The 12,090-nt window shown below is 32.5% G+C and overlaps 1 protein-coding gene and 1 long non-coding RNA gene across 2 annotated transcripts; both read right to left on the bottom strand.

Annotated features, from left to right (window-relative positions):
* Window positions 1-77: 77 nt before the first annotated feature.
* Window positions 78-2,516, bottom strand: LOC113762692 (pentatricopeptide repeat-containing protein At5g66520-like). The gene has a single exon (XM_027306250.1). The coding sequence runs from the start codon at window positions 2,514-2,516 to the stop codon at window positions 510-512; it is 2,007 nt and encodes a 668-aa protein (XP_027162051.1). The 3' UTR covers window positions 78-509.
* Window positions 2,517-11,610: 9,094 nt separating this feature from the next.
* LOC113760496 lies at window positions 11,611-12,090 on the bottom strand. The gene is made up of 2 exons (XR_003467055.1): window positions 11,999-12,090; window positions 11,611-11,927 (listed from the first exon to the last, which is right to left on the bottom strand). It is a non-coding gene; the product is annotated as an uncharacterized LOC113760496 (long non-coding RNA).

The following is a 12,090-nucleotide window of genomic DNA, read 5'->3' as shown; positions in this document are numbered from 1 at the left end:
CTCTGATTCCACCCGTTGTTGTGCAATATGGCGCAATTGCAACCAGGAGTATGTGATGAAATTCATATTCTTTGGTCTTTTTTGACCTGTTTCTGTCATAATTTGAGCTTGAGAAGGAAAATGAGCTTGCTTGTCTGAACATAAATTGATAGTTACTACAAGGATTCTTGCTTGATTGCTTGAGATTGTCATATTCTTATTGGACAGGGAGCAAATTTTGCAAACCAAACACGCTATTCACCTCTACTGCTTCTGACATATGCCTGGTTTCCTTTGATTTTGCAGAGAAAAAGAGGAGGGTATCCAAAAATGGATCCTCACGATCATCTGATGATTTTCTCTGAGCAGTTATCGGCTTCGATCCCTCTTTACAGCTTAGCTCTTCGAGTGATAGAATCTTTTCTGGCACTGTGACATAGGTGTGGCACTTTGATCTAGTACATTTAGGAATATTGTGAACTCACATTCACTAAGAAATCCTATGCTTTGGCATCAACAAACAACCTGAGCTACCAGAAGTCCTTGCAAGAACAATGCCCATCACTGAAATGATGATATCGCACACGATCTCTCAAAATTATTTGCCTGCTGTATATTTTGGAAATAAGCTTGACAACAGAGTGGCAATCCTCACATACTCTAAGATTGTTTGTGACATGAATAGTTGATCCTGGTGCAGTTTTAAGTAGTCCAAAAGCTATTGCAAGTCTTTCAGTGTGGTATCTGAGGGCAGTTTGTTTCTCTTCTTCACCAATATCAAACAAGACCTGTGATGTATTTGGTACATGGCCTGCCAATTGAAGTCTTCTCATGATCTGTCCCAACATCAAGTAGACATCCTTCGATTGTGGATGTGTTTGCTCTCCTATTCTGAATTCATGGACCACCCCATCCAGGTCAATCATGCTTCTTCCAGGAATTGTTCTTACCCCCCTTTCTTTCATTAGCATTCTGATTTTCGTAGCATCATCCCATCTTCCTGCCTTTGCATAGATGTTTGATAGCAATGCATAGCGCCCGCTATTTTCTGGCTCCATCTCAAGCAAGATTCTCCCCACTTTCTCAGCCAACTCGATGTTTTTGTGAATCCTGCAAGCACCTAGAAGTGTTCCCCAAACAGCTGCATTTGGCTTCATGGGCATAGAGTTTATCAGTTCAAGTGCTTCACCAAGAAGCCCAGCCCTGCCCAAAATATCAACAGCACAGCCATAGTGCTCCACAGTGGGTTCAACTCCATACACTTCTTTCATGTCGTTTAAGTACTTCATACCTTCATCTACCAATCCAGCATGAGCACATGCATTGAGAATAGTCACAAAAGTGATGTCATTTGGCTTGAACCTCTCCCTCTGCATCTGGAAGAAGAGGTCAAATGCATCCTCTGCTCTACCATGCATGGCAAGTGCCCCAATCATTGCATTCCAAGAAAAGACCTTTTTCTGTTTCATGCTCTCAAAAATATCCCATGCCAAGTCAATACGTCCGCATTTAGCATACATGTCTAACAAAGAAGTTCCTAATACTGCATCCAATGGGATTGAATTTCTCCTTATGTAAGTATGAATCCATTTCCCTTGGTCAAGAGCCCCCAAATTTGTACATGTAGCGAGAGCGCTCGAGAGAATGAATTTCCTTAGCTTGACATTTTCCCTTTGCATTTCTGTGAAAACTTCCAAAGCCTCCTTGAATTGTCCTCCTCTATTATAGCCATCCAACATGACACTCCAAGAAATCTCATCTTTCTCTGGCATTTCATTGAAATAATCTTTTGCCTTGTCAATCATTCCATTTATCATGAAACCATTAATCATCGCGTTCCAAGAGCCAATGTTCTTATTCACCATTTCCTCAAAGAACCCTCTTGCAGCATCAACATCCCCACATTTCATATAGCCATCAATCATAGCATTGCAACAGACTACATCTGTTTCCCCACCAGCATCAAGCAGTTTTCGAGCATCATCAACCCGTCCAAAAGATGCATACATCTGAATCCCAGAACATCTAACATGGCCATCTTCAACAAAAGAGTTCTTTACCACATGAGCATGAATTTGCAGACCTTCTTCAACAGCTTGTTCCATGCTGCAAGCCTTAAACAGAGGCGGGTATGTATAATTATTAGTCCTACAACTCAGAACTACCATCCTGTAGTAAAATGATAGTGCCTTACGGTGCTCTTCATTATCTAGACACCCTTTAATCATTGAGTTCCAAACGAAAACATTTGGATTGGGAACCTGTTGCACAACTTTGATCGAACAGTCTAAGCTACCAAATTGAGGATTTGCATAGCACTTGACCAGAGTTCCAGCAACAAAATGGTCCTGAAGATGGCCAGTTTTTACTACCAAGGCGTGAACCTGCTTCAGGTGTTCATAAGAATTACTGCATCTTGTGTTCAAAAGATCTAAAATAGTTTTCTGGGATAGATTGAAAGTAGGCAAGTGCTTTTGGCCTAAATGGCTTTCTGGTGCAAGGTGATAAGGTAACTCTGCTGTCGTGGCTGTGCCCATTTCTTGTTTGCTATCCTGCATTGGCTGTGGCAGCATGATAAGGATAACGTAACCTAATAGTATTTTGTCAAACTTTTTTAGGGCCCCCAATATGTGATTTGCTTTTGAGTGTTTTGATGATTTGATCCCCTCATTCCAGTACCGTTTGAGCTATAAATTCGTTTAATGACTATAAATTGAATTGCATATGCACTTCTCATAATGTAATGAAATAAGAAGACAAAAAGTTGTTCATTGTTGAAATTCCCTGTTTTGAGTTTGATGATATATTATTAGATAACCCAAATTCAACAATAACAAAGCAAGCATTTCTCAATCCATTTTTGTCTAGTAAAGCACTTTTTTTAAAATCAATAATGTACATCAATTATTAAGAAAACACATGTTGAGCAAAAAGATAAAAAATCATGTATGCACATCAATTATTATTGTCATACATAGGTTTATTTGTAAGTGCAATTAAATATTTAAATTAGCTTGGTAAATAAACTTAAAGGGTGATAAGAAAAAGTCACATTCGGCAAAAACTTTTATATTTAACTTCATTTGGTTTCTTTATACTCATATTTAGTATAAAATCTCATATTCAACTAAATTTGATTGCTTATATTAATTACAAATTCTTAGTTTTAACTGGATGTGATTTCCTAAATGTCACATTATGTACAAATTCTTACATTTTTAATTGAATTTGATATTTTGAAAGTCACGTTCACAACAAACTTTCATGTTTAACTTAATTTGATTTTTTTTTTAATTTATGTTCAGTAATAAATTTTAATTTTAATTTTAATTGAACATGATTTTTGAAACTCAAATTCAGTAAAAACTATTAATTTTAATAGAATTTAATACTTTGAAAGTCATTAGCAACACAAACTTTTATTTTAACTTTTTTTATTTTTTAAGACACATGTGTAGTACAAAATCTCATGTTCAAGTGAATTTAATTAGTTGAAAGCTCTTAATTTTAATTGACATTAATTTCCTAAATGTCATATTCAGTACAAATTCTTGATTCAATCTTAGTTTGATAGTTTGACGGTCACATTCGCTACAAACTTTTACAGTTCATTTAAGGGTTATTATCACTTTACCCCCTTAAACTATATCACTACTTTCAGTTTACCCCCTAACGTTATCTTTTAATCACTTTATCCCCATAAGTAATTCAACTCAACATGTTAAGAAATTTTAGACAAAAATACCCTTTTATTTTATAGCATTACTACATTGTTATTATAGTGATACAATCACTTTATTCGTTTAGATTATAGTGATACAATCACTTTAGTTCTTTACATTATTTTCTAGGCATTTTACTTCATTGTTAATCTAACTAGTATGGTCAAAAAATTTTCAATATATTTACCCTTTTTTATATATAATTAAAAATATAAAAGTTGGAATGGTTATTCTTCCCTTTTTTTCACTTTAAGAGATTGAAAAGCATAAAAATAAAAGGGTTTTCTCAAATTTCTTTTTTCACACTTATTAATACTAGGAAAAGAAAAAGAGAGAGAAAAGAAAAAGAAAGAAAATTAGATTTTGCAAAGAAAGAAAATAAAGAAAAGTCTAACATTATCATATTACATTAAGATTGTCGAGATTATGATTAGAATTTGGTAGTAAACAGAAAAGTGAAATAATTTTAAAATAATAAAGTATTTAATTCTTTCTTATTTGTAATTTTTTAAAAATGAATTGGGGTCTCTCCCTCTCCCCCTACCCCTCCCCCTCTCCATCTTTCTATTCTTTTTTGATATTAATAAGATTACCAAGACAAAAGAAATTAATATTTTGACTTTTTTTCTTAATACTAAAAAGAAGAAGAGGCACTCTAAATATTTTTATTATGCAAAGAGGAGGGTATTTTCTTCTAAAGTTTTTTAACTTGCTAAGTTGGTTTAATGGTAGGATAAATTGTCTAAAAAATAACTTTAGGGGGTAAATTGATAATGAGACTATAGTTTATGGGGGTAAAGTAATAATAATTTTAAGGATTAAACATGTCTTTTCACTTTAATTAACAAACTCCGTTAAATTTGACCGTTAATCTTAGGGGTAAAGTGACTAAAAGATAACGTTAAGGGGGAAATTGATAGTGGCACTAAACGTTAAGAAGGTAAAGTAATAATAACCCTTCATTTAAATAAAACTCTCAATGTGACATTCGCTACAAACTTTTACGGTTCATTTAAATAAAACTCTCAACATTTGCTACAAACTCTCAATTTTTATTGAATTTGATTATTGAATGTCACATTGAGCACAAATTTTTACATTTAACCTCATTTGTTTTTTCTTTTTTAAACTTGCATTAGTACAATATCTCATATTCAACTAAATTTAAAAGTCATATTAAGTACAAACTCTTACTTTTAACTAAATGTGATTTCCTAAAGGTCACAATTATTACGAATTTTTAATTTTAACTAAATTTGACATTTTGAAGTCCTACTCAGTATAAATTGTTTAGTTTAATTTGATGGGGGAGGGTTGAGTTTAGTGGTAAGAGGGAAGGAAAAACAAATTGAAAAAAAGTTCATTTTAATTTGGTTTTTTAAAGTTACATTTAGTACAAATTTCAATTTTAAATCAATTTGATATCCTGAAAGTCAAGTTCCTCAAAAATGCTTAATTTTAATTGAATTTGATATTCTGAAGTGACATTCAATTCAAACTTTTATGTTTAACTTTATTTGACTTTTGAAACTCATATTTAGTAGAAAGGGAAAAATGCATTTTTCATCCTCAAAATTTGGGTTGTTGACCAGTTTCACCCAAAACATATTTCATCCTCAAAGTTCCGTAATTTTGGCCAATTAAGGACAATTGACGGGAAATGAAGGACAATTATTTAATTGGGACGGAACTTTGCATGTGAGAAACACGCTCCGTCAAATCCAACTTTATACCCAATAAAATCGGGTCAAACCGAACGGAGCCACTTTTTCTAACGGACGAAAATTTGAAAAATAGCAAAAGGGAAAAGTTCCAGTCTTCTCCTTCTTTCTTCTCCATTCTTCAGCCCTAAAAGTTTTTTTGGCCAATCTCACCGTAACAATTTCGAGCACCTGCTGGCAAGAAGGAGGGCATAGACGGCATCCGTGGAGCATTTTAGATGAAGAAAAAAATGGCATTGCGGAAGAAAGAGCTCCACATTTGTCCACCCCCAAATTACGGTATTTATACCCAAAATCAACAATTACATTGCATAAAGTTATGTGTTTTTTTAGAGAAGGATACCTTATATGTGGTCCCTTGTGTTTGTACTTTTTTGGAAATGGTTCTTCACTATAATTTATGGCTATTCTTTTTCCAGATCTGGCCATTTGTATGAGGTATAAATAAATTAAAAAATTTGTCTTGGTTTGATTATTACAGTGTGAATGTGGTCCTTTATGTTTGTGTAATAGTTTCTGCTTGACTACAATTTTGTGGTGAGAGTGACTAATAAACAATAATGCAAATTTTGGTTGTATTCGGCCATGTGTATGGAAAAAGTGTTAAAGTGGTCCTTGTTAGAAAGTTGTTGTGTGGGTCAACAGTTTATTGTATGAAATGATGAAAATTAACAATCACTTTTTTTCTGATATATATTGTTTTCTTTAACCAGAAACGGGCAGCACATTTATTACATTAAGATGTCACCATGGAGGCCTCATATCATATACTCTTGATCCCCATTACGAAGGTGGAGATTTGTGTGTTTTTGACTATATTGAGTGTATAGGTCTAAGTGTTTTCGAAGTGGATAGATTAACTGAGTGATGATGTATATGGTCGTAAGGTGTTCTATGATTGGGAAAATAAACACCTTTAGGAGGATAGATAGCAGTAGGGCGTTGAATGGTTATGTTAAGGGGGAGGTTGGACCAACTAAGGAAGTTAACTTATACCTTGAAGTATCCTTTCATGAAATTCTAGTGCAGCAACTTGGTTATGAATTTGATTGAATTTGGGCCCCGTTTGGCAAGTGAGTTTTTTAGGTGTTTGTCTAAAATTTTACTGTAACTTACTGTAGAAGTTTTTAAAAATTTTTTTGAAGTGTGTAAATTTTTGAATATTTTGAAGTGTATAGTTTAAAAACTTTGAGAAATTTTTTGAGGTTACTGTAGTCTGTAGCTAAAGTTTCTAAAAAACTTGTAGCAGACAAACTTGGCAAAAAACTCAATCTAATCTTCGTTACATTAATGGAAAATATCATATTTAATTTAATTTGATTACTTGAAAGACACATTAATTACAAACTTGGCAGAGATGGAGCAGCAGCCAAGAAAAGTCACATTAATGGAAAATATCATATTTAATTGAATTTGATTACTTGAAAGTCACATTAATTACAAACTTTCAATTTTAATGAAATGTGATTTTCTGAACGTCAGTGGGAATTCTTAATTTTAATTGAATTTGATAATTTGACGGTCACATTCAGTATAAACTTTTACATTTAACTAATTTAAGTTTTTTTAAAGTCACATTTATTATAAAATTTATATTTGACTGAATTTTATTTTTGAAAAATCACATTTGCTACCAACTCCAAATTATATCTAAATATGAATTTTTAAAATTCACATTCAATAGAAATTCTTAATTTAATTTGTTAATTTGAAATTCAAATTCAACACAATATTTTATGTCTAACTAGATTTAATTTTTTAAACTCACATTTAGTACAAAATATCAACTTTAATCTAATTTGATTTTTTGATAGTCCCATTTAGTAGAAACTCCTAATTTTAACTATATGTAATTTTTTGAAAGTATCATCCAGTATAAACTTATTTAAATGACTAAATTTGAGTGTTTTAGGTCATATAATACAAAGTTTCAAATTTAACTAAATTTGATTTCTTTAACGTCAAATTTAGTACAAAACATTAACTTAAACTGAATTTGATTTCCTGATAGTCACACTCAATACAACTCTTAATTTTAACTGAAATTGATATTTTGAAAGTCACAATTGATACACACTTACACTATTAAGATTTTTGTCAGTCTCAATCTAAGTACAAAATTGCAGTAAATACTAAAGCATATGGAAAGCAAAAGCCTGGTAGTCAATAATTTTTTTTTAAAAAATGCAACGTATAAATTTTTTTTGTACAATAATTTATTTTGTTTGATGGCTAATTCCTTATGTCACGGGCTGCTTGTTTTCTTACAAGACAACACTCCGTGCGACATTAGCTATCATTCAAAACTTGAGCTATGAACAGTTGGCTAATTCAGACTAAACACCAAGTGCACAAAAGTTGTGCGGAAGCGTAAAAGTAATAGCAAAAAGAGAAAGTATTGGAGGCAAAGGAAAGCTTCTTTATTGCACTTGAGAACTCTTGTATAAAGGTTACCACAAATGAAAAGGACTTGACCTATTTATAGGCAAGTCAAGAAACTCTACACAACTCTAGAGAATTCTACACAAAATGTACTTTACACTTGGACTCTAGAAGGATCTATACAAGTCCACTCTTATCTACAAGATTCTAGACCATTCCACAAGACTCTTGAATAACCTAGAACATTCCTAGAGAATTCTACATAAAATGTACTTTACACATAGACTCTAGAAGTATCTACACAAGTCCACTCTTATTTACAAGACTCTAAGCCATTCTACAAGATTTTTGAATAGCCTAGAACGCTCCAGAAGTTTCTAGCATATACTACATCTAGCAATACATTCTGTAGCCTCCAGACCTTAATCAAGCCACCAAGGCTTGGCACATAGATAGGGGAATGGGGTGTGGATCTATTACCGGTGTCAGTTTTTTTATCAAGATACTATGTACAGTATGCATGATTTGACCTGCCGAACACGGGTACAAACGGTGTGCGATCCTTGTCACTTAAAAGCCAATAGGAGTATACTAGGTGGGTATGGCCGCGCTAAGCGCGGTGGATCAATGCAATTATGCCCTGTCTTGTATTGGTCATTGAGGGTTGGTGTGATGTTAGAATAAAAAGAAACATGTAAACTGTATAGGTTGTTCAGTTTAGATTAATGAAATAGGCTGAAATCATATAACGAAAAGTAAAAGCAAGAAAGGAGTAAATGTAGGAGAGTGGTGTATGTGATAGCTGAAAATGTTAGAATGGAATTATATGAAACTGTATATGGAATTATATCTAAAGTTTTATTTATAAAGTAGAAGGTGATGATTTGATAAATTGGATATGAAATGGTAGATAATTGTAAAATATATTGTGGAAAATTTTTTGCTTTTGAAATGTATGGTATCATATTACAATGTAAAATTTTTTGGTAAAATAAATGACAGTTATATATGAAGTAGGTGAACTATTACTAAGATGGATAAGAAGGTAAATGTTTATTAAAAGGAAATTGTTATTGGATGTAAAGTTTAATTTGTAATTGATTTTTATCTTTTTATAGTATTTTTAGCTATGAAATCATGTTTATTGATCAATCACAGAGTATTAATAAATAAGGATAATATAGTTCATGAATAATGTTACAAATACAAAAAGTTAATGACTAATTATAATAATAAATTGGCTAATTATAATAATGGATATGAAATACAGGGTACCAAGGGAAAATTTTTTCATCCCCATTGCTGTTAAATATTAAAACAGTAAAGACGGTCTTCAATTCTGGAATGAAAATAAGGACGTCATTGTGCTGGAGTTGATGTTGAACAATGAAAGCTTTCCAATTTTTTTTGAGCCGCTTGCCTTTGATTCCAATTTTTGTTATGTTATCTCCAGTTTTGAGAGCTATAAGCGGAGTTTTTTGTTCATTGAGAAAGTAGTCAACAAATCGTGTGATTTTCTGATACAAAAAGTAAAAGTTAGTGAGCTAAGTTGAAGGAAATGAGTTAGGTAGGGAATAATTTAAGGAAAATATAATAAGGATTATTTACCAATGTATATGGGTTGGCTAAGTGAAAGTTCTGATAGAAGCATACTGAAGTGGATAAATCTTGCGAAAAATGAGGTTGAAGTGAAGATGTCACTATTTCTTCATGAATTTGCAGATTAACATGAACTACACATAAGAAATATTTTTGTTGGAATAAATAATGTAAGATTGGAACATTACTATGAAATAGAAAGGATAAAGATGTATTATGAATGTATACAATTTTGCTGAAGATGAAGGTTGGTTAGAGGGACTGTCCATCTGAGATTAACTTGTTGTTGCAATTCACAAAAATTAATAACATCAAAAAATAAATTCCCAATATGTCGAAGCAATAGTATGTGATGTTCATTAGTAATATTTTCTTCACAATATTTATCCCATCCTGCTCCAAACGAGTCAGCATTTACTGTAATATTCCATTGTTTTGTTCCGTGCATGAAGGTAATTGTGTGACGGCCATGTTGAGATAGTAATGATTTGAATAGAGGAGGTAAAACCTGCATATGATATTAAGATAACAATATTTTAGATGAAATGTAAATTAGAGAAAAATTTGGAAACGTATGCTGTTGTACAAAAAGGAATGTACCTGGCCTCTATTTTTGCATCGGATGAGAAAGCAACATCTTTGTGAAATAGTATTTGCCATTTTGAAGAAAAGTCAGGTATGGATTTGTTGTAGTTGGTAGTAAGGTTTAAAATTCAAGTGAAAGATGAAAGTTTAGAAATGATAAAAGATTTTCAATCTGAAGGAGTTATGAATGTATGGTAGGAGTAGAGTTAGGAAGTCTAGGATAGAAAAGATAGGTATATATAGAGAATGAAGAAATTTAGAAAAAAAAAATTTAACAAAATGAATGTATAAGAACAGGAATAATTAATGAAGATGGTTGAAATAAGAACAGGAATAATTAATGAAGGTGGTTGAATATGTAGTTGGTGCATGTTGTCAGAATAATAAAAATGACATAACGTTGCTGTAAATGAGAATGATTCAGGAATGAGCACGTGGTTTGGTATGTGAATCTGTATTTTTATACGTGTAAGAAAGGTAAATTGAAGAAGAAAGGTAAATGGAAACAATTTTGATAAGATAAAACATTTAACTTGACAAATAAAGGATTTTGCGTGGAGAAGAAAAGATTGTTATGTAATCTTGAAACAAGGAAGAGTATAGTTAAACAGTGGTTATTCTATTAATTCTGGCAATGATAAGTTACTGAAGAAAAGACAGCAGCAATACTATGATTTCTTGAAATCATAAATGGCTCAAAAAAAGCTTCAAACAGCTTCATCATGGCCATGGAACTATTACAGACATTGCTTGTCGACTGTTATTTAGCTAGTTACCCTTCAAAGAGTTTATTCTACTGCTGAATCAAACACTATCCAGTAAGTCAGAGTTTGTAATAGGTAACCTTAACTTCTAGAAGAGATACTAAGGCAGAATACACTAAGGAGCACAATAAAACAGTAAGGCCAGAGAAAGAGCAAGAAGTCGTGGCAACACAAGTCCCTGGTGATTTAATTAGAGACAACATAAAAAGTTGCAACCAAGGAAATTGCTATCAGAAAAGTTGGTCTATCGGGTTAATACTGCCCTATGTTCTAAATAGGCATTGGCATTGGCATAAGAACTTATCGAAATAGGAGAAGGTATACACCTGGTCAATGCGCTGCAAAACACCACTATTTGAAGCCAAAATACTCCATAACAAGAACAAAAAAGCAAACAAAACTACAAAAGTAACACCGAGCCATTATGATAGATCATGGATACCAAGAACCAACTTGTGAACAAATTCCGTTTGATACTTCCTGTCATTTCCCTATTGCACATTGTGATTCCAAAACTAAAGCAAGATATACATGTTAGGGAAACTGGGAAGCCTATCAGCAAATGACACACATAAAACTGCTTTCTGGTGATAAAAATGTCTAGCAGGATTGCATCAGGACCATCATTTGGGTTCTATATATAGTTTAGCAAGAGATATAGGTTGATATATTGTAATACCCTCCCCGCCTCAAGTTCTTATCTTATGCTATTCCATCTTTTTTCCTGTGATTTTTTTACACAAGTTAACTCCAGTAAAAGAATCACACAATTGCATATAACAGATGGGAAAAACAAAGCTCCAAAATAAGTAGTATGTCTACATTTAAAGAAATGTAATTCTGAAACAAGGAACAACATAGTTAAGTAGCAGTCATTTTCTGATTTCTGGGAATCATAAGTTGCTAAACAAAACACAACAGCAATACCATGATTTCTTAAAATCATAAATTGCTGAACAAAAAGCATAGAGCAGCAATTTAGTTTCAAAGTAGCAATCCTAAGTTTCAAAAGAAACTATAGAACATGAGAACTTAGTTCAGTTTTGGCTACTTGCTGCAGCTAGTTCCTTCAAGCTGAGAAGCATTTTTTTCTGGTTCTTCAGCCTGATTAAACTTTTGATTTAGTGAAAGACGAATCTTTGAAGTTGGATTGTTTTCTTCAGTAGTTAAAGTGCCTGGAGAAGAATGAGATTAATTTGGAGTAAGAAAAAAGGATTATTTATCTGTGATAAGTATATTTATATACCTGAAGTTGTGGTCTGTGAAGGGCCATCTTGATTATGAACTGATAGAAAGGGAATGATTGATTCATTGACAGAAGAAATTGGGGTAGCAGCA

This window comes from Coffea eugenioides, chromosome 2 (genome assembly GCF_003713205.1).
Source record: "Coffea eugenioides isolate CCC68of chromosome 2, Ceug_1.0, whole genome shotgun sequence".
Lineage (NCBI taxonomy): Eukaryota > Viridiplantae > Streptophyta > Magnoliopsida > Gentianales > Rubiaceae > Coffea > Coffea eugenioides.
This window is presented reverse-complemented; position numbering and strand designations above follow the sequence as displayed.

What these genes read in the sequence shown, in the direction of transcription:
- LOC113762692 (XM_027306250.1), bottom strand. Translation starts at nt 2,516, where the DNA reads ATGGGCACAGCCACGACAGCAGAGTTACCTTATCACCTTGCACCAGAA.